Below are 27,787 nucleotides of genomic sequence, written 5' to 3'. Positions count from 1 at the left end.
TGGGGAGGGGGGAGGCAACACCATCCTCTGTTCATCTAATGAATGTAAGTTCACATTCCAGGGACGATGAAATATAGGAAGGGTAGGACAGGAAAGATGCTGCAATTCATTAAGTCAGGAGAATCAGCTCGGTTTCGCTGGCTTTGCTATTAGAATAACAGAACCCCAAATACCTCCAGAAAGCAATGAGAGCTAACGACTTGCTGAGTGCTTATATGCGCCTGGCACTACGCATAGTGCTTCGCTTGCAACGTCCATTTACTCCTCTCAACGATTCTGCAAGGGTGATGCTGTTTCCACCCCTGTTTGAAGTTTAGGAAACCCAGACTCAGAGAACAACCCATCCCCCGTCACACAGCCGGAGAGGCAGTAGTGACAGGTGAACTGAGTCTGTCTACCTGGCGCGTGTTCTTAACCACTTATGCGATGCCGACTCCTCGTAAACCACAAGGGGGAAAATGGTAGCTCAGATTCCCTCGACGGCTTTCGGTGTGGAAACCAGGTTGCTATTAGAGAGTGACTAAGGGTCAGCGAGTAGAAGCAGTATTACCAACATCCCCAGTTTAGAGCTGCAGAACACGTTACAGCTTAAAGAATTACTCTCTACAGGTGCAATCTCAGTGAAACAGCCCTAGAGGCAGACAGAGACTTGGTAGAAATGACTCTGGGCTGCCAACACTGCTTGTGTGATTTCAGAGTTGGGTGGAGGAGAAGATACAGAGGATTTAGACATTACTGCTCCAGGAAAATGGTCTTGGCCCAGCAGCATCCTGAGATCCCAGGGGAGATGCTTTTGCCACTGTCTTGCTTTGGACAGTAACTCATGATCCACCCGGGAAAGAGGGATGGCAATACCCCAAGAATACCAAGAGGCCTTAGAATAGCCCAGATATCTGGAAGCCAGCCTGTCCATACTCAAAGAGGAAAAAGCAACATGGAAAAACAAAACACAAAACAACTTTCTTTTCTGAAAGGAACCGACTAAAGGCAGATTCCAGAAGAACATGCACAAGGGCTAAGATAATTCCTGTGAACTGGCACAACAGAATTAATTCACTCTTTTCTCATCTTGCTGCCCTCCCACCTTGTTGACTTGTTTAATCTTTGAGATTTTAAGCAGAACATTTCTGAATTAGGGTAATTAAACTGCCAGAAGAAATATAGAATCAAAACTTCACAAAATGTTCTCAATTAGCACAGAAAGTATCCCAAACTCAAAATCAACATTTTGTGTCAATTCACATAGTTAAGAATTTTTTTTAAATCCTTAGAGCCTTATTTCTTACCGTAGTTTTCTATGAGTTTGCACATATCGAACGTGATCAATAAAACAAACTATTAAAGGGACAGGGCAAAACTACACTGGTGAAGACAGAGGCATATACATTACATATTTTTTTCCAAACATATTTTTAAAATAAGCTATCAATCAGAAGTTATGAGAAACACAAAAAAAAAACCAAATTGGGATACATCACTGCAAATATGTGCTTTCTGTGGAAATCCAATTTTCACTTACAAAATGCTATCCTATCTAAAGTGCGAAAAGCATTTTCAAATACAACAACACTGCCAACCTCTTTTGATTCCAGTGACTGAAAATTCTCTGCTTCAATCAGAATTGGGTAGGCTGCTCTAAATCATCCGGCCCAGGCTGGTGCAGCACTGAGCAGCTCATAAACTCTTCCCTGCCTTCCAGTCTGAGAGCATAGCCAGACAAATGCTGTGAATAAAACATGGTTTTCTTTTCCTGCGTGCTTTTCCCATTTTTTTTTTTTTTTGTCTAACAGAACGTTCTACCGCCACAGCGATCTTGCAAATGTAATTTCCACTGTTCCTTCATAATGCACCCAATGTTATCGTTAGTGTAAGGCACTAAACGTTTCCGCACCAGGTATGTTACTTTTCAGATGCTAACATCAGCTCTCAACAATTAAGGCACTAAAAGTCATGCAAATGATTACATTGGAATAACTGAGTGCCAATCCTAATACAGTTAGGTTAACTCAACTTTCTTGAGAGAAACAACTCAGTGTTAACCCTCCGTAAACTCTGGAATAACTAAAGACATATTCTTGGGTAGAAAGGTCTTGAAGAAGGTAGATCAAACCATGTATCTAGCATCATTTCAGAGGCATTAAAGGGGTCCTCTTACCAAAAATCATCTCCTTTCCCTTGTGCCTGAAAGATCCAATAAATCTCCTTTCCCAGAACGTTCTGAGGAAACGAGAACTTTCATTTTAAGTGGATCAAGACGTGAGGCCATTTTGGCAGCTTCCTCGTCATGGGCACAAGTTGATGGCTGCGTTCATCCACCCAGAACTGCAGGGACGAGGGAAAGCAGGGAAAGGGGCACCAGCTTCTGTACTAGCTTGTTGGGGCTGCTAGAAAAAAGTACCACAGGGGCACCTGGGTGGCTCAGTCCATCAAGCATCTGACTCGATTGTGGTTCAGGTCATTATCTCACGGTTCATGAGTCCGTGAGTCAGGCTCTGTGCTGTCAGCATGGAGCCTGCTTGGGATTCTCTCTCTCCCTCTCTCTCTGCCCCTGTTCCGTGCTCTCTCCTAGCTCCTAGTGGTTTGCTGGCAGTCTTTGGTGTTCCTTGGCTTCTGCATTACTCTGATCTATTTCTTCGTCTTCACGTTGTGTTATTTCTTCTTCTACGTGTTGCCTGTGTCCAAATTTCCCCTCTTTATAAGGTCACCGGTCATACTGGATTAGGGGCCCACCCTTCAGCAGTATGGCCTCATTTCAGCTAATTATGTCTGCAATGACCCTATTTCCAGTTAAGTTCATATTCTGAGGTACTAGGGGTTAGGACTCCAACATATGAATTTTGAGGTCACTCAATTCAAAGTACTACAGTGTTTAGGGGAGCTATCATCATACGGCTTTGGGAAGACACTATGTGTTCTGGAGCCAATTCCGCAGTCAATGCCTGGGGAAAGTGTCCCGTACCAGAGATCCAAGGGCCAGCAGCTCTCTGAGGCAATTATGGATGCTGTCCTGCTAGCCCCTACATCAGCCAGCCCTGACGGTTCCAACTTTGCAATATCCAGGGCAGGTCAACAGGGCTCCGAGGCCAATTGAAACCACCATCATGAAACCCCTGTGCTTCATTCCTGGTTCCTTCCTGGACACAAGACCAGGGCCAGCTGGTGCACTTTGTCCTTGACATTCCCCCATTCCCTAGCCACTTCCCTCTCCGTCCTGGAACTCAGCAGGCACTCAACATCTTCATGCCTGCAGCTCCCCACCTGAGCCTTTTCCCTTCCCCAGGTACTCCCAGCAGGATAGGCAGACTGCTTTACACACTGCAACACCTTTAAAGAACTAGGTCTGGGATTCACCAACGTCACTTCCATTGCATTCTGTCGGTCAAACCACATCATAGGGCCAGCCCAGACTCAAGGGGAGGTGAGAAAGATTCCAGCCCTTGAGGGCAATAGTGGCATACACAGAAAGGGTGAAACGAACTGTTCATGGTCATGTCTGCAAATAATCGACCCAGTTAATAAAAGCAATCTTCAAATGTACATACAAATCCATGAATGATCTACAGTATTAGAGTAGAACCTTTGCTGGACATAAGCAATACTCCAGGAAAAATAAATAATGAAGCCCTTAGTCATCAAAATATTATTAAAGAAGGGACATCAATTGAAACGTGGCATATGCTATCAGATCTGGCTTTCCTTGGAAGCTGACAAAGAACTGGGACAGCCAATGGATTAAGGATGACTAATAAGAAAACACAAGGACAAGTAAAGCAAATAGGTAAAAATCTTAGATACCGTATTAGTGTACCCAGGATGCTATAACAAAATGCCAGAGAACGGGGGGCTTAAACAACAGACATTTATATTTTCTCACAGGTCTGGAGGCTGGAAAGTCCAAGATCAAAGTGTTGGCGAGTGTGGTTTCTCCTGAGGCCGCTCCTTGGCCTGCTGACAGCTGCTTCTTCGCTGTGCCCTCATATGGACTTTACTCTGTGCTCATGCACTCCTGGTATCTCTTCCTCTTATAGGGCACCAGTCTTATTGGATGAGGTCCTCACCTCATGACTTCATTTAGCTTGACCTCCTTAAAGACCCTATCACCAGGGCACCTGGGTGGCTCAGTCAGTTAAGCGATGGACTCTTGATTTTGGCCCAGGTCACGTGAGATTGAGCCCTGCACTGGGCTTGGCGCAGACAGCATGGAGCCTGCTTGGGATTCTTTCTCCCATTCTTTCTCTGTCCCTCTCCTGTTCATGTGCTCTCTCTCTCTCTCTCTCTCTCCCTCTTTCTCTCTCTCTCTCTCAAAATAGATATATAAACTTGAAAAAAAAAAAAAAAGATCTTCTCACCAAATATAGTCACACTGAGGGTAAGTGCTTCAACCTATGAATTTTGTGGGGGACACAATGCAGTTCATAACAGATATAAAACAGGTATTTTTGCTCGAGTCTATTTAGAGGCAAGCAGTATCTCTCCACAAAGAGTTTAAAAATACATCCCTGTTACTCTTATGTCAGCCTGACTGCTGGAGAGCCAGTAGTTCCTCCTTTGTATTTAATGGATAGCTCCAGTTCTGGGGAGTAAAAATGTGAGCCACCTCATTAACGGAATATCAGTCACAGAGACTCTGACAGATTTGTTCTTCAAAGATGGTCTCACCGTTAATTCCCATCTCATGCTTTTCTACAATATGGCCTCGATGCTCCTCTTATCAAGAGATGGGACTGATGTTCCCTCCCCAGGGATGGCTTCATAGGATGCAACCTGTGCAGCCACACCAGGCTCCCCCACTTAGAAGGGCTCCATACCTCGTTTAATGCTCTGTTGCCATGGACTTGAAATTTTTAGTAAGTTTTGAACAAGGGACCCTGCATTCTCATTTTGCACTGGGCCCCATGAATTATGTCTCCTATCCTGTGATGCTCCCCTTGAATCTTGATGGGCTTGTTACTATTGACTAAGAGTATGGTAGAAATGGTTCCAGATGACATTCAAGACTGGGCCATAAAAGCTTCTACTTTGTTCAGTGGTATACTCACCCTTGAAAACTTTAGCCCCTATGCAAGGTGTCTGACTGTCCCAAGGTTACAGTGCTGTGAGAAAGTCCAGACTAGCCCTTGCAGAGAGACCCTAAATCAATAGGAAGAAAAAGATGCCTGGCCAACCCCGGCTGTTCCATCATCTGACTGTAACTACAAAAGAGACCCTGAGCCAGAACTACCCAGCAAAGCCCTTCCCAAATACTGACCCCCAGAAACTATGATCAATAATGAAATGATCGGTTGTTGTTTTAAGAAAGTTGAGTTTTAGGGGTGACTTTTCATGTAGCAGAAGATAACTAGAACAGAGACCAAGTACTATTTATGCAGATCTTCTTTCTAAATGTTAGAGGTTACTTGTACATTTAGATGTATGATATATAAATAGTATATATTCCAAAGCCATGATTTCTATAAATTCATATGTATATTTAATCAAAATATTCTCTTATTAAAAAATCAATACATGGTCATTGTTTAAAAATTAAAACTACAGATAAGAAAAAAGAAAGGGAATTACAGTACTCATAATCCAGAGTCTAAAAGAGTTAACTTTTGTAATCCCTATCAAAATAACACCAGCATTCTTCACAGAGCTAGAATACACAATCCTAAAATTTGTATGGAACCAGAAAAGACCCCGAATAGCCAAAGAGAGCTTGAAAAAGAAAACCAAAGCGGGAAGCATCACAATCCCAGACTTCAAGCTATACTACACAGCTGTAATCATCAAGACAGTATGGTACTGGCACAAAAATAGACACTCAGATCAACGGAAAAGAATAGAGAACCCAGAAATGGACCCACAAACGTATGGCCAACTAATTTTTGACAAAGCAGGAAAGAATATCCAATGGAATAAAGACAGTCTCTTCAGCAAATGGTGCTGGGAAAACTGGACAGCAACATGCAGAAGAATTTACCCGGACCACTTTCTTACACCATACACAAAAGTAAACTCAAAATAGATGAAAGACTTAAACATAACACAGGAAGCCTTCAAAATCTTAGAGAAGAAAGCAGGCAAAGACCTCTTTGATCTTGACCGCAGCAACTTCTTAACACATCTCTGGACGCAAGGGAAACAAAAGCAAAAATGCACTATTGGGACCTCATCAAATAAAAAGCTTCTGCACAGTGAAGGAAATAATCAGCAAAGCTAAAAGGCAACTGATGGAATGGGAGAAGATATTTGCAAGTGATATATCAGATAAAGGGTTAGTATCCAAAATCGATAGAGAATTTATCAAACTCAATACCCAAAAAACAAATAATCCAGTGAAGAAATGGGCAAAAGACATGAATAGACACTTCTCCAAAGAAGACATGCAGATGGCCAACTGACACATGAAAAAATGCTCAACATCACTCATCGTCAGGGAATACAAATCAAAACCACAATGAGATACCACCTCACACCTGTCAGAATGGCTAAGATTAACAACTCAGGCAACAACAGATGTTGGCAAGGATGCAGAGAAAGAGGATCTCTTTGGCACTGCTGGTGAGAAAGCAAACTGATGCAGCCATTCTGGAAAACAGGATGGAAGTTCCTCAAAAAAATTAAAAATAGAACTACCCTATGATGCAGCAATGGCACTACTAGGTATTTATCCATGGGTACAGGTGTGCTGTTTCAAAGGGGCACGTGCACCCCAATGTTTACAGTAGCACTATCAACAATAGCCAAAGTATGGAAAAAGCCCATGTCCATTGATGGATGAATGGATAAAGAAGATGTGGTATGTATATATGTGTGTGTGTGTGTGTGTATGTATATATGTATATATGTATGCGTGTATATATATACATATACATATATACATATATACACACACACAACGGAGTATTAATCGGCAGTCAAAAAGAATGAAATCTTGCCATTTGCAACTACATGGATGGAACCAGAGGGTATTATACTAAGCAAAATTAGAGAAAGACAAATATCATATGACTTCATTCATTGAAGAATTTAAGATACAAAACAGATGAACATAGGAAAGGGAAGCAAAAATAATATAAAAACAAGGAGGGGGACAAAACATAAGAGACTCTTAAATATAAAGAACAAACTGAGGGCTGCTGGAGGGGTTGTGGGTGGGGGATGGGCTAAATGGGTAAGAAGACACTTGTTGGGATGAGCACCGGGTGTTATATGTAGGGGATGAATCACTGGTATCTACTCCTGAAATCATTATTGCCCTATACACTAACTAACTTGGATGTAAATTTAAAAAAATAAAGTATTGAAACTTCAAGCAAATGAAGAATACTGAAAAATTATATATATATATATATATATATATATATATATATATATATATATATATATATAAACATAAAGAAAAGGCCATAAAAAATGAGTTAACTCTTGAATACCTGGTGTACTTCTTGCTAAACATTTTTCTTTGCCATAAACGCACACATACACCACATATATCACAGCGTAAACAGGCAAAATTCAAACACACACATTGTTTGTAAAATTAGAATCGCATTGTGTTTTCAAATATGCTTTTTCATGTAACAATGTAAAAAACCATGAGTATCTTTCCAGGCCAATACATTTTCATTAAAATGTTCTCTATGTCCCTTGGGGATTGCCTAAGCATGTGATTGAGGTGGCTGAGGCCCCTGCAGGAGTGAAGGAGATGTGGGGGAGGCCCTAGGCCCTCTACCTCAATTTGACAGAAGCAACTCCCCTTTCCTCTGTTTTATATATTCGGAATCCCTCACAAATTTTTGCCTGAAAAAGAGCTTTCCTGCCAAGAAAAAAGTTTGACTCCATTTCCATGTTTTTTAACTTTTATACTAGTTTAATTTACTTAGTCATTCCCCCTTCTTTTAAAATTTTTTAAATTTTTATTATTTATTTTTTGAGAGAGAGAGAGAGAGACAGAGAGAGACAGAGAGAGACAGAGAGAGCACAAGCAAGGGCAGGGCAGAGAGAGGAGACACAGAATCAGAGGCAGGCTCCAGGCTCTGAGCTGTCAGCACAGAGCCTGATGTGGGGCTGGAACTCACAGACCGCAAGATAATGACCTGAGACAAAGTCAGATGCTTAACCGATTGAGCCATCCAGGCACCCCAATCAATCCCCCCTTCTGATCGACTCTTTCCAATTGGATACTGCGCACTGATGTGATCAACAAATATTTAATTTGGAGCTACATATTTAAGTCTGTTCTATTACTTTCTTAGAAGAACCATATTCCCAGAAGTGGAGTAGCATGTGCAAAGGCCAGGCACCGTTTATAACTTTCAATAATTTTACTAAGCTATAGACCCTTCCTGTACCTGCTCTTGGGAAACTGAGGGCAAAGCAAGTTGTACTCAGGCTGGGAGGCTTGCACTGATGCACTACAAAAGTCTCCTCCACTGTCATCATCACCCCGTCAACTGACCATTTGTTTTCTTACCCCGAAACCATGTGACATTCTGGAGCTTTCCTAAACATACGTTTGTCTCTATGTCTGAATGATTCACTAGATAAGACAAAAACCTTCATGCCATTTAAAGAAAAAGCAAGACAAACAAATTTTACCTAAGTACATGTTAAATTGTCTCTACCTATCTTTTTATTTAAAACATTTTAATAAAAAAAAAGCTTTATGTATTGTTCTACATTAAATCTTTAAAAGGCTATAGATCCGGGACACCTGGGTGGCTCAGTCAGTCGAGCGCCCGACTTCAGCTTAGGTCATGATCTTGCAGTTTGTGTGTTCGAGCCCCACGTCAGCTCTGTGCTGACAGTTCGGAGCCTAGAGGCTGCTTCACATTCTGTGTCTCCCTGTCTCTCTACCCCTCCCTCACTCGCACACTGTCCCTCTCTCTCTCAAAAATAAATAACATTAAAAAATAAATAAAAGGATATAGATTCTCTTTTTCACCCAGAAAACATGAATTAAAGCTGAAAACTGGCTATTACCATCAATTATAAAGCTAATTAATCATTATATTAATCAAAATCTCTGGCTAAGAGCCTGAGCTATAACACCAATGAAATGTCAATACCAACCATCCAGCTTATCAATCAACTAACAGAACAAGGAACTTCCTATTCAAGCCATAATTGACCTACAAACACAGCTGCTTGCCTCAATATCTGCTGCCTGGGTTTTGGGCCAGAATCATACACATTACGGCATTTACAAAGAGATCTAGTGTGCAAAAAATGGATTCCTGAAAAGGAGCGTGCAAACTGAGTTCTGTAATTGGGCTTATATTATAAAAATGATCATTTAACCACACATCTAGTTATTTATGAATATTTTTAAAAATTAAGTTATTATCATTAATTACCACCCTAACAAATCGAGCTACATTCATTCGCCATAGCTACTGTAGTTTGGGTCAATATTCAGTCATAATCTTTAAATAATTGCATCAATACTACTTCTTCCTGTTTTTTAGCGTAATTAAGAAAAGTTGTTATTTAATGAAGGAAGCAAAGTAAGGCCAGGCTTTTATATATCAATTCTACTTACAGCAAGATATATCTGCATCTACAAAATTAAAAGCTGAACACATTAAGAAGAGGATCTTAGTTTTGTAGAAAATAGAGAAAAATGGAAGAAATGACTCTATCCTAAATGAACAAGAGGATTAAAAGTCTCTTTAAGATCCTTAGACTTTAAACACACTAAATCAGCCTCAATTACCACTGTTGGCTGGCAGAAACGTGACATTACAAGACTTCCTCTACCACTATGGAGAGAGAGATAAGGCTCCGCCCTGGATATTATGAGAAATATGAAGGGTCACTCCAAGCTAATGTCAAGACCAATTGTGAACTCATAATAAAGGAAAATAATTTTACGTAGTAATCAGATCACAGAAATGACCTCTGCAGGGAGCAACACCCTACAAAGGAATTTTAAAAGAAATAAGGGAAAATTTTGCAAACAAAGACATGTTGTCAGATCTCCAGCCTGTTCAGAGCGTCCAACCTGAGGCTGCTGGGCAGGAATCTTCTGGGCTGGATGCAGTGATATAACCTGGTCCTAGCTCCAGAAACCTAGGTCAGACACAGGAAATGGTGGGTTGGAGAGGAGTCAAAAAGTCAGCTGGGCTACTGGTGATCTGCAGCAGCAAAGAGCCAAGCAGGGCACTTTTAGCAGGACTGAGGAGGCCGCAAGGGACCTGGCCCCAGCAGTCAGGCAGGAAAGCAGTGGCGGGACCCAGGACAGCGCTAGGCAGATGCTTTAGTTTACTTCTTTCTACCCACTTCCCTGGGCATCTGTCTCTGACCTGAGGTCAGAACCCTGTGCCTTAAAGCCACAGCACCTGGTTAATTTATTTTTCTCACCTAATCATATTTACGCAAGAGTTCTCAAGTATTTCCAGAAAGAGATGGGACGTTTAAAAAAAAGTCTCTAAACCATTCCTAAGTGAAGAGATGCATAAACAAATAAATACCCACGCAAATACCCAAATAAACTGTTTTTCAGCCAGACAGTTTACTCTTAGATGTGGGACTGGTCAGTCTCAGTCCCACTGAGCTCCACCGAGCCAGCAATGTGACTTATGCTACATCAAACATGGCCCCAAGCACTTAGAGAAACAGAAAATATACTCGTTGGGTTTTTTTAATGGTTAAAATACACTGAGCTATGAGTGAGGAAAAACACGACCGTGGGTGAAAACCATAAAAGGACCAGCAGAATTGGAAGCCAGAAATGAGAGATGAGGAAACAGCAAGAGGTCTCGGGGTATATGCTATATATGTCAGGGTCACCTCGATGTGATGTCCTCCATTTCTGGACCCCGTATTGATCTCTAAGGGAAGCACATAGCATGGTTTGCACTCATATGTTGACATGTTGGTTCCCTTCCCTTACCTGGGCTCTAAGTTCCTTCAGGGCAGCACCCAACTCCTCCTTGGGTGTCACGTTTCTATGAAGAGTTCCCGACACGCGGTATGTGCACCAGCCCCTATGATAACAAGTCCTGGCCCTTCTGCCCCTGTGACATCTTACACTGGGCCCCTCTTTTCTACCACCAGCACTGTGATCATCCTGCTTAGGATCCCACGGACTGCAACAGTGGCGAGAGAGTCGAAGGCTGGAAGTCAGGAATGAGGGCAACTGTGGATTCCATCATCCCACTCCGCACAAGTGGTGTCGGGGTCTTAATTTTCAACACTTTATGAACCTTACGCTTTAGCCAAATGTTATTCTGTCATGCAGTGTCCTGCCCTTGTTCCTTTTATTCATGAGACTTCCTCTCGGTGTGGGACACCAAAACTTTCTGCTAGTGACTATATCTCCCCTCGACCAACATAAAGAACACCATAGTTGTCCCTCAAGTACAAGCAGAATTTCACGTTCTTTGAGGAATTTGAGTTGCTGGGGTTATTCAAAAGTACTTGCCCTCAAAATCCAAAAGCATCTAAGAAGCCACACATGCCGTAAGTTCTGATGGGACTTAGAAATGTACACAAATTGTTTTTTCTGTTATAGAATGTGAAAAATAAGCTCTCATAGGAGGGACACGGAGACTCCGAGCACAGTGAAGCAAGGCTTTACTCAACATTCTTGCAAGAGCGGGTGTCTGATGGACAGGCACACTTGGGGCAGTCGCATCAGACAATTTATCTCCTAGCATGCAAGTCCCTCCCCTGGTTCCTCATTGGCTGAGCACTACAGAGCTTACAGCCTTACCCGGAAGTCGCCTATGCCCATGTAAGGCAAAAAGTACCCTCCTTGAGGTGACGCAGACACTTCAGTTCTTTGACGCATGCTCCTTGCAAAGTCCGTGAAAATAAGCCCTCGAAATGGAGAGAGGAAGAAGAACCAGGAAGTGAAGCATCTAAGGGTTTGGGACTCCATTTTGAGGGGGGTGGTTCGTACATATTTCCGATAGGTTGTAAACCTATTATGAACTAGACAGCACTGCTTTTATTTGGTATTTCTGAAAATGAATCATCTCACGCCTCACAGGAATATGTCACTGGCATTAAACTGCAAGGCCCCCATCCCAAACATTTTCTAGTTAAATAACATCAACACTGGAATAAGCAAATAGATAATACATAATTCTAGATGTGGCATTCAGTTCTTTGTTTTGTTGTGTTGTGAGGAACAGGAGTATTTAGGAATGCCATGGGGCTAAGTGGTGCTGCCCTATACAATGGCCATTCATCACATGTGGCCATTTACATTTTAATTAGTTAAAATCCAATAAAATTAAAAATTCAGTTTTCCTCCACCCACATTTCAAGTGCTCAAAAGCCACCTGTGCTGGGGGCTACCATACTGGACAGTGCAGCCCTGGGACACTTCCATTGCTACCCAGAGTTCTTTTGGACAGTGCTGCTCCGGGTATCCCATGCATCAGAATCAGCGGAGGGCATGTCAACACACAGCCTCTGATTCAGTAGATCTAGAACAGAGCCTGAGTATCTGCATTTCTACCAGGAGTGCAGCTGCTGGTGACACTACTGATCCAAGGACCACACTTTGAGAACCACTGGATGTGGCTGATGACATGACATTAGTTTTTTACGGCATGTATGCACAGGGCTCTCAGCCTCAACATGGGCTGGGTTCTCCCCCTTCTCATGACCAGTGCAGAAAGTATCCACACACTGGGACTCTTTGACCTGAGGGGGTATATAATGGTTTTCCAACATCAGCTATTTTCTTCATTAGGATACAGTTAGGTCAGGGTTCCCTAAACACATCACCACGGTGTCGGTGTGGCTTGTACTCCTTGGAACTGTATGTAAAAATGTGTGTTTGTGCTCATGAACACTCTACTAAGAACATTGTGGTCCCTGGGACTTTGGCTCTGGGGACAACTGCTTCATCACATGGGTCTGGCCCAGGTTGTATAGCCTCTCAGTGACTCAGAGAAGAACAAAAGGACTCCTACCTGTCTTGAGGTCAAATGGCCTTGAGGAGAAATGCACATAAGGCACCATGCACAGCACCCAACACAGAGTATGTGCTCCATCAGTGTTAGCTGTTATTATTTTTACCAATTCACAATGCGGTCCATAACCAACCCTCCCCCCCCCCCCCCAAATTATGATCATCTTGTTTAAGCTAATATCAAAATGTGTCTTCTCTGCACCACAGCAGCTATGTTTTGGGAGATGACTCAGGGAAAGAATTAAAATAGGAAATCTACAGAGATGTTTCACACATAATAGACAAGAACCATCTCTACATAACACACTGGCAGGTGAAATTTAAAACAGTTTCTTCAACTGCATTTGCATCTGACAAGGGGCAAAAGAGTTATACTCCCTGTGGCCAAGAATGGACTATAAGCTCCATGAAGGCTAATAACTTTTTTTTTTTAATCCCCAGCTTCTAGCACACCACCAAGCACTATCAAAAGTAGTTGATAGGTGGATGGGTAGATGGGTAGACAGGTGGACAGATGGATAGGTAGATGGGAAGATGGTTAAATCAACCTCCTAGGTTCCAGGTTATGGAAAATTGAAGCCAGTGGGGTTGTGAACATCTGGTCTAACCTCCTCATTTTATAGACATGGAAAAACTAAAGCCTGAAAAGGCTAAATGAATTAATTGCCCAAGATCACAAAGTAATTAATTAGTGGCAGATATTCCACATCTCAAATACCATCCCTTTGCTCTAAATCTGAGACACACACACATTAACATACATCAGACACTAGTGCAGCTTTGGGGCAAATACTACCCTAAGTTTATCGTCCTTGAGACTGAGACTTAAGGGCTAACGAAGAGTTCCGTTCAAGGACCACTACAATATTCGAGAAAGAAGTGTGATCCCTTCCTTCTCCCAATATCCCTCTCTGCCGAGCATCTCTTTGTACCAGGAGTACCCAGAAAAAGCACAATTGGCCATTTTCTAAATTTACTTATGATCATTACCAGCTTCCCCCTAAGCACATTAATACAGATTCAGATCCTATAAAATGCTTGGTTCTTTTTTTTTTGTTTGTTTGTTTCCAATATATGAAATTTATTGTCAAATTGGTTTCCATACAACACCCAGTGCTCATCCCAAAAGGTGCCCTCCTCAATACCCATCACCCACCCTCCCCACCCTCCCACCCCCATCAACCCTCAGTTTGTTCTCAATTTTTAATAGTCTCTTATGCTTTGGCTCTCTCCCACTCTAACCTTTTTTTTTTTTCCTTCCCCTCCCCCATGGGTTCCTATTAAGTTTCTCAGGATCCACATAAGAGTGAAAACATATGGTATCTGTCTTTCTCTGTATGGCTTATTTCACTTAGCATCACACTCTCCAGTTCCATCCACGTTGCTACAAAGGGCCATATTTCGTTCTTTCTCATTGCCATGTAGTACTCCATTGTGTATATAAACCACAATTTCTTTATCCATTCATCAGTTGATGGACATTTAGGCTCTTTCCATAATTTGGCTAATGCTTGGTTCTTAATAAAGAAAAATAGCAACATATATACCATCATTTAGTTTGAAGGCAAATGTATCACGGCAGAGGTATCGCTTGCCCACATATCCATTCTCCTTCCTCCTTCAATAAGAAAATCTGATTTCCAGCTGATCACATTGCTGCCCAGATAAAAGACTATATTTCCCAGTCTCTTTTATGACTGTGTGGCCATGGGACTAAAATCTGACCAATAAGATAGAAGTCAAAGTGTCACGTAGGATTTCCAGGAAGTTTCTTTTTTTAAAAAAGGGCTGTACTTAGTAGTGCTTTCTCCATCCCTTTGCCTGGGGCAGGGGTGTGATGGCTGAAGCTATAGCAGCGCTATTGGACCCTGCGGAGAAGAATTCCACCCCAGGGAAGGAAGAGAGGGGAGCTGGATGGGATGGACCTTAGGTCTCTGATGACTACAGAGTCTCTTTGCAAGATTTGAACTATCTACCCTAAGAACTTCTCTTATGTGAGAGAAGAAAAATTTTCTATAGTTTAAGCCACTGTAATTGTTTTTCACATGCAACCCAACTTGATTTTAAATACCTTTAACATATTCTAGTTTTCTTAATTACTTATCAAGAGTGGTGTCTCTATTTTCAAAGTTACTCAGAGTTGAAGCCTTCTGCAGGGAAGTAATTAGTGGCAGTGAATCCAGGCAGCAATCCATGCCTATTGGAAGTTAAAGTCTCCACTTAGAAGTTCACTGTTATATTCAGCACGTCCTGAACTGGTAAGCAACTTTCTAATTCTGGGATCACTCTTCCTTTGGATTCCTTACGTATTTCCTTCTTGCCTCCTCCTCTTTGCTCCAGAATCATGGCATTTGCTCTCCTGCCAGACCTCTCAGGACCACAACACTGCACTCTCCCTTTGTCTCTGAACCCAAAAATGCATAATACGTTAACAAAATGGGGCTGTGAAATCACACTTGGTCAGTCCGTTAGCCTGAAAAACCTAGGTTTGAGGAGTTATGTTAATGAAGTTAGTTCTCTTTTTTTTTTATCTGTTCTATACATTTGAAATTCTAATATATACTTAAGAAACCAGATACTGACTGATTATATTTTGACCACCCAATGAATTCTACATGTCTGCATATTTTCATTGAAAGCACAGATGCTTTTCTCAAAGAAGCAAAGGAAAATTCAGGCAAGACTCAAGTGGAGCAAGAAAATAAAGATCTCTTTAGTCTCCTAATCCTCCTATAATAACATTCACTTGAGATGATTTTAAGGTGAATATACCAAGTCTTTCACCTGCAAAACAAATGTAGCTTCTAATTGAAGCAGACTGTGGTTTTGTAGAGCTTAAAGCTTATTTAATTTAAGGGCTCTCTTTATGCAAAAGAATACAAAATTATAAATACAGAATTAGGTGAAATCATTTCTGCTTATAATCAAGACATATGCACAAGTCCCAACCCAAGAGAAAAGACAAGATTAAATGAAAGAAAACTATAAACAGATGTATGGCTAAAAGCCAGAAAATAAGAAAAAATTTAAAAGTCTTTAAAAAAAACTTGCAAGAAAAAATACAAGTGTACCAGTTTTGAAGATCCTGTTAAATTTATGTGGCAATTACAGGGAGAGGAGAAAAAAATTTATACACGTAAATATCGGTACTGACAACACATAGATATCACCCATAAAATACTGAAAGAAATGTGCTAGATATTCAGGTATAGATTATATCTAGAAACCTCATCTCTGGGAAAACGTTAAGACTGTGGCTTGTAGAAGTAACTGTTCATTAGCTCTCGCTGGAAGCAAAGCCCCTAACATTTGTTTTATATCCACCATCTCTCAGAACACAGTATCTTTTTACCTCGCCACTACTGGTAATTAAAAACTAACAACCAACTTTAATTAAGCACTTGCTATGTGCCAAGCCAAGCAGCACGCTAAGCACTTTCCCTGCAATACCCACTAATCTCCCAACCAACGAATGAAATGTTTCATTATCCTTATGCTACAGGTAGGGAAACTGAGGCCTAGGGAGGCCACACGGCTTGTAAAAGGTGAAGCCAAAACCAAATCCAAGCAGTTTCCATAGAAACCTGAGATTCAGAGAAGTTAACCAACCAACCCAGGGCACACAGCTACTAAGTGGTAGAATCAGGATTCTAACTGGGACTGACTTCAGAACTGTTAACAACGGTTAAGGGATCCAAGCCCCAAATACAACATTGTCAGTGGTTTCCTGATTTACAGCTTCTTTTTGCAAAAAGGCAGGAGAAAAGCAAATGGGCAGTATTTATTAGTTTGAGAATTCTTTGTTGAGTTCCTTGCTTGCGCGTGGCCTACTAACTGTTGTTCTTGGAGGCAAAAGGCAACACTCAGGCCCTGCGTCCAGAGAAAGCACACACATTTGAGTGGTTGCAGCTTATTTAACCATGGGAACGAGTGTCCTCTCCCCTTTGTTCCATGTACTACTTTTTCTAGAATAACAAAATTGTCATTTATATTCATTTCATAGCTTCTGTATGACCAAAAGGCATAATTTGGGGCTGGGACATTTTCTTTGGCAATTCATGGTTTGTGAAGTTCCATACAAATCAGCATGAACGCATAATAAGAAGAAAACTACCACTTGCGTTTTGTGGAGGCTGGAATAATGGCCATAAGCCTCCGCTCCCACTAAAGATGGGTTTCCTCCCACTAATTCATCCCCTCCACACCCAAAATAGACTGTATATTCCCTTCGATTCCTGATTTCAGATTCAGGTCCAATTGGAAGAGGCCAGGCCTATAGCCAACACCATAGAACATGTTTAACTGTCAAAAAGAGAAAAACTGTTTGACACCTAAACCCATCAAACAACAAACATATGACATCCTGCCCCCCCACCCAGGCCTCTCCATTCCCTAGAAGAGGACAATTTGGGATGCTATTTGTTTCTTTCTATTTATAAAAATAAGACATGGAACTGTTTAAAAAATTGGGCAAGTGAGAAAAGATATGGAGAAAAAGAAAAAAAAATTGTCCAAAATCCCTGTCCCAAGAGGAAATGACTATTAACATTCTGGTTATAGTTCTTGTATCATTTTATCTACCTTAGCAGGTAATTGAAATCAAACAGTATATATAATACTGAAATCTGTTGCTAGTGGGGTTTTTTGTTGTTTTTTCTTTCACTTTAAAAGGCCATCTGCTCTTTTTTATAAATTTTTTAAATATTTATTTATTTTGCAATTTATGACATTTATTTATTTATTTATTTATTTAAAAATTTACATCCAAATTAGCATATAGTGAAACAATGATTTCAGGAGTAGATTCCTTAGTGCCCCTTACCCATTTAGCCCAGCCCCCCTCCCACAACCCCTTCAGTAACTCTGTTCTCCATATTTATGAGTCTCTTCTGTTTTGTCCCCCTTCCTGTTTTTATATTATTTTTGTTTCCCTTCCTTATGTTCATCTGTTTTGTCTCTTAAAATCCTCATATGAGTGAAGTCATATGATTTTTGTCTTTCTCTAATTTCACTTAGCAGAATACCCTCCAGCTCCATCCACATAGTTCCAAATGGCAAGATTTCATTCTTTTTGATTGCCAAGTAATACTCCATTGTGTATATATATATATATATATATATATATATATATATATATATATATATATATATACATACCACATCTTCTTTATCCATTCATCCATCGATGGACATTTGGGCTCTTTCCATACTTTGGCTATTGTTGATAGTGCTGCTATAAACATGGGGTTGCATGTGTCCCTTTGAAACAGCGCACCTGTATCCCGTGGATAAATGCCTAATAGTGCAATTGCTGGGTCGTAGGGTAGTTCTATTTTTAGTTTTTCGAGGAACTCCATCTTGTTTTCCAGAGTGGCTGCACCAGCTTGCATGCCCAATTGTTTATTTATTTTTGAGAGAACACAAGCAGGGGGTGGGCAGAGAGAAGGGAACAGAGGATCTGAGAGGGCACTGTGCTGACAGCAGTGAGCCTGATGTGGGGCTCGGACTCACAAACCATGAGATCATGACCTGAGTGGAAGTCAGACACTCAACCGACTGAGCCACCTAGGTACCCCAAAAAGTTATCTGCTCTTAATGCTCATATACAGCTCCCTTATTTTTCAGGCAAAGATCAGTTCAACATCTCAACTTGTATATTCTAGAGACGTGTGCAAACAGTGCAAGCTTCTGTTTGGTGTAATTCAATGGGCTGTCCTAGGCCTTTGTGATCCCATAGTAGTGGAGATATGCCCAATTGATTTACTGTACATAGGACTACATGACAAAGTGAGAGTTGATCTTCCCAGAAAATAAGAGTTGGCACTGTATTTTCATGCTAACATGAATTTAATGAGAAGTCTGTATTTTGTTCATGTTTCACAACATCTATGATTTACACCTGGCAATCTCTGAATTGCACACGCAGGAAAGATTGCAAATTCAAAAGAAAGGAAGGGATATGGCACATACAGAAGAGTGAAGGAGTCACTGAAACACTGAGATCAAAGTATGTAAGAGCCTCATTCATTTGACAAGGAACAGGTAGGTGAAAGAAGAGGATGCAAAAGAGAAGGGGGAGACAAGGCTTGCAGAGGACTTCTGGTTGAGATTTCTCCTCTCCCACTGCCCTAAGGCCTTTTGTATTCCTCAGACCCAGCAAACAGTAGGGCTGCCCAACAGTGAAAGTGAAAAGATGCATTTGCTACTTTGTCTGATACTAATTGACATGTGGGAGATTTGGCAGATGATTATCTTTGAAAATCATCCAAATCTATATGCTTCTAACTGAATCAAAGAGATCAATACATATAATGGGCTTTTTTAAGTCTCTGTGTTGGCCCAGAACAAAGAGAGTGAAGGTAATCATGAAAGCTTTACAGGTTGTCAACCAGGAACTTCATCATCTTGCTTGCTTTCAATGGTGGCTGTTTTGATCACTTTTAAATTGAGGTTCCCAGGATTCTCTATCCTCTTATTCATCTTCCTTCTTTAAAAGAATTGCTGATGCCTGGGAACTTCAGCCATGAGGCAATGCAGTTTTACTGGAGCTGGAGGAGTTTTCCAGATGGCACTTTTTCAATAGAAATCAAGGGTAGGATGCAGTTTTCCTAACATACATACACTGCTCATGGAGCTTGACAGTCAGTCCATTGTTAACCTGTCACCATGAACACCTTCCCTAATATGGATGCTCTATACTTCAGGGAGTAGGTGGTTTTAGGCAGACACTTTTTCAGGTACCAAGGATAGCTCCCAAGCATGTTAAATAGAATAAGAATCCTTCCAAGGGATACAGGAGTACTGATGCATAGGGGCACATGTACCCCAATGTTTATAGCAGCACTCTCAACAATAGCCAAATTATGGAAAGAGCCTAAATGTCCGTCAACTGATGAATGGATAAAGAAATTGTGGTTTATATACACAATGGAGTACTACGTGGCAATAAGAATGAAATATGGCCCTTTGTAGCAACGTGGGTGGAACTGGAGAGTGTGATGCTAAGTGAAATAAGCCATACAGAGAAAGACAGATACCATATGTGTTCACTCTTATGTGGATCCTGAGAAACTTAATAGGAACCCATGGGGGAGGGGAAGGAAAAAAAAAAGAGGTTAGAGTGGGAGACAGCCAAAGCATAAGAGACTCTTAAAAACTGAAACTAACTGAGGGTTGATGGGGGGGTGGGAGGGAAGGGAGGGTGGGTGATGGGTATTGAGGGCACCTTTTGGGATGAGCACTGGGTGTTGTACAGAAACCAATTTGACAATAAATTTCATATATTGAAAAAAAAAAAAAAAGAATGAGAATCCTTCCCTCTTAGCTCTACCAGCTTCTTCTCCGAATAATGTAATAACATTTGAACTTCCTGCAAAACCAAATCTCTTATAAGACATTATACTAGCAAGTTTAAGATCTTTCAGTTTACTAATGACCCTCTTATCAGTATTTTCTATAAATGTCTAAATGGAGACAGATGTGGGGTTTTTTATGTTTATTTATTTATTTTGAGAGTGATAGATATAGCACAAGCAGGGGAATGGCAGAGAGAGAGAGAGAGGGAGAGAAAGAATCCCAAGCAGGCTCCATGCTGTCAGCACAGAGCCCGACTCAGGGCTCGATCTCACCAGATCATAACGTGAGCCAAAACCAAGAGTCCGGTGCTTAACCAACTGAGTCACCCGGGCGCCCCGGAGACAGATGTGTTCTAATTGTCTTGTTTCTTGTGAAAAAAGCAAAAGCAGCTCCATCTTCTAAAGTGAGTTGCCAAATTTGATTGAGTTCCTTAGTAACTGGATGTCTAACTAATGAATTCAGACGGCAACAGCTTCTCAATATCTTCAGTTAAGAGCATATGTTTCCAATTTGCTGTTTCCAAAAAACTGAGTGTGGTAAACTAGACTGTATCAATTGTGAGTTTCTTGATCTTTGTGCTGGAAATTGTCAATCAGGCCCACATTTGAACTCTACAGAAACAGTGTACGGGGAAGTTATTATTTTTTTTAAGTCAATTCTCACTTATCTGTGGGGTAATTTCCACACCCACATTCAAAAGCAGTTATAAGTGCACAGTTCATAGCTAAATATCAAATATTTATTTGGAGATATAAACAATTTGGATTAACCAGATCCCCAGAGGAAAATCACAAGTCGCTGATAGTGCAAAAACCACTTACATTGTTTGTGGGGAATGTGACATATTTCTGTTTTCTTCATCGGCAAAAACCCAGTTCAAATTTGTTTAGAGCAAGCCCTAGAGGAATTTTTAAATGTTTTAGAAATGAATATTTCTTTTTAGAATGAATTATTAAAGAGAGCTTTAAGATGTTTTGTTCTGTAGCTTTAATTTTATTGCAGTGGGATTCAACTTCTTTTTTTTTTCCCAAACAAATTTGTTTTATTAAAAAGTTGGTTGTAACAATGCAACTGGGAAAGAAATACATAAAATGAAAAGTGAAAGTCCCTTATTCCTGCCCACACTTTAAATTTTGGCAGGCACTGACAGATGTGAAAGCTATTGCTAAAATGCCAAGGCTGACTAATGTTGCCTCCACCGCACTGGCTCTTATCAGTCCTTTAATGCCTGCTCACCCGATATTTCCAATGAACTCTACTCTCAGGAGAACTTAGCCTTGAATTGTCCACCCTCCACAATGTTTCTAGAATTATCTACCTAATTTAAAACCCAGTTATTTAAGTCCCTTGTTTCAGGGCCCCTGCAGGCTGCCCGCAGCTTCAAAATAAAGTCCAACCTCCTTTACTGGGCTCACCAAGTCTTTCACCGCCTGGGCCCAAACTCTCCTTTCTTTGCCTCATGACCTTGCTCTCTCCACAAATCACCTTTTGTGCCAGCCACGTTGAATTTTTTACTTTTTTGGAATTTACAATGATCTTTACCACACCTTTGCCCTTGCATTTACTAACCCCTCCCACCTTCTATTTCTGATAAACTCCTTTTCAACTTGCAAGAGCCAGCTGAAATATTTCCTCTTCTCCTCCTCCTATCACCTCCCTGACCACTCCCCACCCCAAGAAAAAAGAGTTACTCCTCTTCTGCTTCTCTTACAGCAGTAGTATGTTACTATATAATCTTTGTACAAACACAGGTTTCTCCCTATAGACCATGATGTCTTTGAGGGCAAGGACCTCATCACTGGTCCCCTGCCACTGGTTGAGTTCCTAAAAAAGGGTTCACGGGGTACCTGAAGAGTGTTCAGTAGCATTCAGCAAAAGGAAACAAAAACACTCTCTCTTCTTCATCTATAGCATGGAATATGATATATTTGAGAGTAGTTAGGACATAGCAAGCATTAACAACCTGTGGCTGACCTTCACAAGCAAAGCATGCCATGAAACTCTGCAGGTGGGCACCTCCATGGCCTCAGCTGAAACGGCAAAGAAGGCAAACTAGACCCGAGTGTTTCTCCTTCCTACTTTCTGTTGACAGAAAGTGACTTCACACCCGTTGCATTTGCTCTTGGGTGCTCACTGGCTGGTCACAGCTTATTACGGACTGTACACCAAGCTATACACCAAGTATTTTCCCCTTCCCACCTCAGCCAGCTTCCACTCTCTCAGCCAAATATCATGAGACACCTACTCAAGAAACAAATAAGCTTGTATGACTTAAGTCACTGATGTTCAGGTAAGAATAGGCTCAATCTTCCAGAGAGAAAAATCTTTTTCAAAGATCAACTAATTAACTTGAGTCTAACCAGCAGAATATACTAACAAGGTATTTTTATTGGAAGGCCTTCCAGAAGTCCCTTGGACTTTCTCGGTCACCGGATACTGCCAGCTCCAAGATGGAAGAGATGGTGTCAGCAGCTGGACCCCACCCCCCCCCCGACACCCCCACCGGAAAGGTTGGCCACACCCGGCATGTCTGCAGGAATTTCCCGGTGCAACTTGCTTAGACGGTCCATGCTCAAAAGGTCACAATCGCTTAGGGTATACACTTCTGGCCTAATGGAAAGAATCACTAAAAACATATAGAAGGGGGCACCTGGGTGGCTCAGTCAGCTGAGCATCCAACTCTTGATTTCAGTCACGGTCGCAGAATCATGAGATTGAGCCCCACATCGGCTGAGTGTGGAGCCTGCTTAAGATTCTCTCTCCCTCTGCCCCTCTCCCCTACTTGTGCTCTCTCTCTAAAATCAAACAAACACACAAACTTATAGAAACAGGGCAAGGGAAACAAGGAGGAAAAAAGTTGAGAGGAAGTGAGAAAGCACGTCAATATTGGGGGAACCACACAGAAGATAAAATGCCTAAAATAGATGACGCTGGGCACTCACACAAAAAGCTTACTGAAAAAAATCAGAACTGCATCCATCCCATCACTTTTTTCTATTTAAAATGTTTTGCCCCTAAAGAAGCTGAGTGTCCTATAACATATTAGCTATAAAAAAAAAATTCATAAAAGATTGAGTGGGTCAGAAAACTCCAGAGCACTTTTCTTCCTGAAATTATGAAAGCCTACTGAGGAGCTAGAAATGTCTTTGCTCTACCCTCACTTCTCATGATATTAGTTTCTACCCCAAATCTGATCTTATTTTCAGCGCGGCCATTCCTTTTATAGCTACGCATGCTGAGATCAAAGGATGGAGAGGCTGTTGCAAAGAAGACTAAATGCTACAGAGAGAAGAGTTGGAAAGGGCTCAAACTTCATTACATAAAAAATAATTTCCAGGGATAAAAACCACTTCCAGAAGAAGCCAAAACCAAAAATAGTGCAACTTTAAACTTCATTTTAGGAGCCTGAGGATGTGATACCCCTCCATGTGGTTGCCTAGGGAACGGGATTCATTTAAGCTTTGCTATCCAATAATGTCTTGGAAATTGCTACCCTATATTCTATCTATGATTGTTTAATTCACTATAAAATGTAAAATCTCCTCACAAGTACAGCTGAAGTTATTAGTATAGGAATCTTTGTCAGGAAAGTGTTATAGAAAGCTAACCCTCCTTTAATATCTCTTGCTGCTTCCATACATTAACATTCTTCTACTTGGATAGATTTTCTTATCCATAATAACCTAATCTTCATTTTGATTGCATTTGATGCAGAATCTTATTATAAATAAGTGAATTTGTCTTGATTAAACACACTTACCTTAGCGTATCTAAAAACATAAATTGGAATATTCCAGCCTGAACTAAGCCAGGCAAGATGATTCTGATGCTTATTTCCCTAAGCATTAATGAAAGAATATCCTTGATAACAGAATGTGTAAGAAGCAAAAAGAATGATATTTGGTTTTCTGGACAGGAGAAATTTTCTTTAACTTTTGCCTGTTATATGTCCAGCCACGAAGAAGAAAAGTTTGGGTGACTGTCATGGGGGGCTTATTGGAAGTGCCACCAGTATTAGCACACGTGTGTTTTCTATGAAAACACTGCTGGCCAAATCCCTGTCCCTCTTCCTATAACCCTATCAGGCCAAAGTAGCTATCTCACTGAATGTGCGATAACCGTGTCTCATTTCTGTGTCCCTTATGTTGTTAAATGAATAAAGAGCATCTTGAGATCTGACTTTCCAGTGGGGACAATATTCCTTCTGTTTATGTTCTTTGCTAATGTTTTTGGCTGCTCTCTATATTACCACTGTTTACAAGGAAGCTAGACAAGGCTAAATTTTCTCTCTTCCCTTTCCTCTCTGAAACAGCTTATGTTAAAAATCTAGATGAGGGTTAACACCTATTCTCTTGAAACTGTTCCAAAAAATAGAAATGGAAGGAAAACTTCCCAACTCGTTCTATGAAGCCAGCATTACCTTGATTCCAAAACCAGACAGACAACCCACTAACAAGGAGAACTACAGACCAATTTTCCTGATGAAAATGGATGCAAAAATCCTCTACAAGATATTAGCCAACCAGATCCAACAATACATTAAAAAAATTATTCACCACGACCAAGCACGATTTATACCTGGGATGCAGGGCTGGTTCAATATCTGCAAAACAATTAACGTGATTCATCGCATCAATAAAAGAAAGGACAAGAACCATATGATCCGCTCAATAGATGCAGAGAAAGCATTTGACAAAATACAGAATCCTTTCTTGATAAAAACCCTCAAAAAAGTAGGGATAGAAGGATCATACTTCGAGATCATAAAAGCCATATATGAACGACCCAATGCTAATATCATCCTCAATGGGGAAAAACTGACAGCTTTCCCCCTAAGGTCAGGAACAAGACAGGGATGTCACTCTCGCCACTGTTATTCAATATAGTATTGGAAGTCTTAGCCTCTGCAATGAGACAACACAAAGAAATAAAAGGCATCCATATCGGCCAGGAGGAGGTCAAACTTTCACTCTTCGCAGATGACATGATACTCTATATGGAAAACCCAAAAGATTCCACCAAAAAACTGCTAGAGCTGATTCATGAATTCAGCAAAGTTGCAGGATATAAAATCAATGCACAGAAATCGGTTGCATTTCTATACACCAACAATGAAGCAACAGAAAGAGAAATCAAGGAATCGATCCCATTTACAGTTGCACAAAAAGCCATAAAATACCTAGGAATAAATCTAACCAAAGAGGTGAAAAATCTATACACTGAAAACTATAGAAAGCTTATGAAATAAATTGAAGAAGACACAAAAAAATGGAAAAAAGATTCCATGCTCCTGGATAGGAAGAACAAATATTGCTAAAATGTCGATACTACCCAAAGCAATGTACGTATTCAATGCAATCACTATCAAAGTAACACCAGCATTCTTCACAGAGCTAGAACAAATAATCCTAAAATTTGTATGGAACCAGAAAAGACCCTGAACAGCCAAAGCAATCCTGAAAAAGAAAACCAAAGCTGGAGGCATCATAATCCCAGACTTCAAGCTATACAACAAAGCTATAATCATCAAGACAGTATGGTACTGGCACAAGAACAAACACTCAGATCAATGGAACAGAATAGAGAACCCAGAAATGGACCCACAAACGTATGGCCAACTAATCTTTGACAAAGCAGGAATAAAGACAGTCTCTTCAGCAAATGGTGCTGGGAAAACTGGACAGTGACATGCAGAAGAATGAACCTGGACCACTTTCTTACACCATACACACAAAAAACCCTCAAAATGGATGAAAGACTTCAATGTAAGACAGGAAGCCATCAAAATCTTCGAGGAGAAAGCAGGCAAAAACCTCTTTGATCTTTGCCAGAGCAACTTCTTACTCAATACGTCTCCGGAGGCAAGGGAAACAAAAGTAAAAATGAACTACTGGGACCTCATCAAAATAAAAAGCTTCTGCACAGTGAAGGAAACAATCAGCAAAACTAAAAGGCAACCAACAGAATGGGAGAAGATATTTGCAAATGACATATCAGATAAAGGGTTAGTATCCATAATCTATAAAGAACTTATCAAACTCAACACCCAAAAAACCCCCACAAATAATCCAGTGAAGAAATGGGCAAAAGACATGAATAGACACTTCTCCAAGGAAAACATCCAGGTGGCCAACCAACACATGAAAAAATGCTCCACATCACTCATCATCAGGGAAATACAAATCAAAACCACAATGAGATATCACCTCACACCTGTCAGGATGGCTAACATTAACAACTCAGGCAACAACAGATGTTGGCGAGGATGCAGAGAAAGAGGATCTCTTTTGCATTGTTGGTGGGAATGCCAGCTGGTGCAGCCACTCTGGAAAACAGGATGGAGGTTCCTCAAAAACTAAAAATCGAACTACCCTACGACCCAGCAATTGCACTACTAGGCATTTATCCACAGGATACAGGTGTGCTGTTTCAAAGGGACACATGCACCCCCATGTTTATAGCAGCACTATCAACAATAGCCGAAGTATGGAAAGAGCCCAAATGTCCATCGATGGATGAATGGATAAAGAAGATGTGGTATATATATACAATGGAGTATTACTTGGCAATCAAAAAGAATGAAATCTTGCCATTTGCAACTACGTGGATGGAACTAGAGGGTATTATGCTAAGTGAAATTAGAGAAAGACAAAAATAATATGACTTCACTCATATGAGGACTTTAAGAGACAAAACAGATGAACATAAGGGAAGGGAAACAAAAATAATATAAAAACAGGGAGGGGGACAAAACAGAAGAGATTCACAAATATGGAGAACAAACTGAGGGTTACTGGAGGGGTTGTGGGAGGGGGGATGGGTTAAATGGGTAAGAGGTACTAAGGAATCTACTTCTGAAATCATTGTTTCACTATATGCTAATTTGGATGTAAATTTTTAAAAATAAAATAAAAAAATAAAAAGATTCACTAAACTAGAAAAAAAAAATCTAGACCAGGGTAAGAACCTATGGTTAAAGAAGGGTAATATGTGATTTGGTAAGTTCAATATTCTACAAAATTTTTAATTTTTTTTAATGTTTATTTATTTTTGAGAGACAGAGAGAGAGAGAGAGCACGAGCAGGGGAGGGAGCAGAGAGAGAGGGAGTCACAGAACTGAAGCAGGTTTCAGGCTCTGAGCTGTCAGCACAGAGCGTGACGTGGGGCTCAATCCCATGAACCGTGAGATAATGACCTGAGCTGAAGTCAGACACTTAACCGACTGAGACACCCAGGCGCCCCAATATTCTACGAAATTTTAAGGTCCTGGCCGTCCTGTGCCTGAGAGCAGAGACTTCGTCCTTCAGACTTATATCTTCTGGTAGAATCATCTCTGCAATGAGGGCCATTAGCTGAATAGCAAAATCTCAATGAACCAGAATTGAACCACAGAAGAAAAATTCCTATTTGTCATAAAGCACTCTCTTGGGCACTGTGGGGCTTATAAATATCAAAAAAAAAAAACCTTTTTCTGCAGATCCATTTTAAGGGACATGAATGCCAAGAGAACAGACTCAT

The 27,787-nt window shown here is 40.8% G+C and overlaps 1 protein-coding gene across 6 annotated transcripts in view; it reads right to left on the bottom strand.

Moving 5' to 3' along the window:
- METTL24 (methyltransferase like 24) overlaps nt 1-27,787 on the bottom strand; it is a 170,255-nt gene that overhangs the window by 67,793 nt on the left and 74,675 nt on the right. The window contains exons 5-6 of one of the 6 annotated variants that reach the window (XM_019443080.2): nt 11,702-11,808; nt 9,443-10,056 (exon numbers count right to left, since the gene is read on the bottom strand). The exons of the other annotated variants lie outside the window; for them this stretch is intronic. Coding sequence (XP_019298625.1) covers nt 11,713-11,808 — 96 coding nt within the window. The 3' untranslated portion in view covers nt 9,443-10,056; nt 11,702-11,712. Of the gene's footprint in view, nt 1-9,442; nt 10,057-11,701; nt 11,809-27,787 lie in introns of those variants that run through there. 6 annotated transcript variants of the gene reach the window in all.

Source organism: Panthera pardus, unplaced genomic scaffold (genome assembly GCF_024362965.1).
Source record: "Panthera pardus isolate Hobbes unplaced genomic scaffold, ASM2436296v1 HiC_scaffold_17, whole genome shotgun sequence".
Lineage (NCBI taxonomy): Eukaryota > Metazoa > Chordata > Mammalia > Carnivora > Felidae > Panthera > Panthera pardus.
The sequence above is the reverse complement of the archived record's forward strand: the minus strand, read 5'-3'. Positions and strand labels throughout refer to the sequence as shown.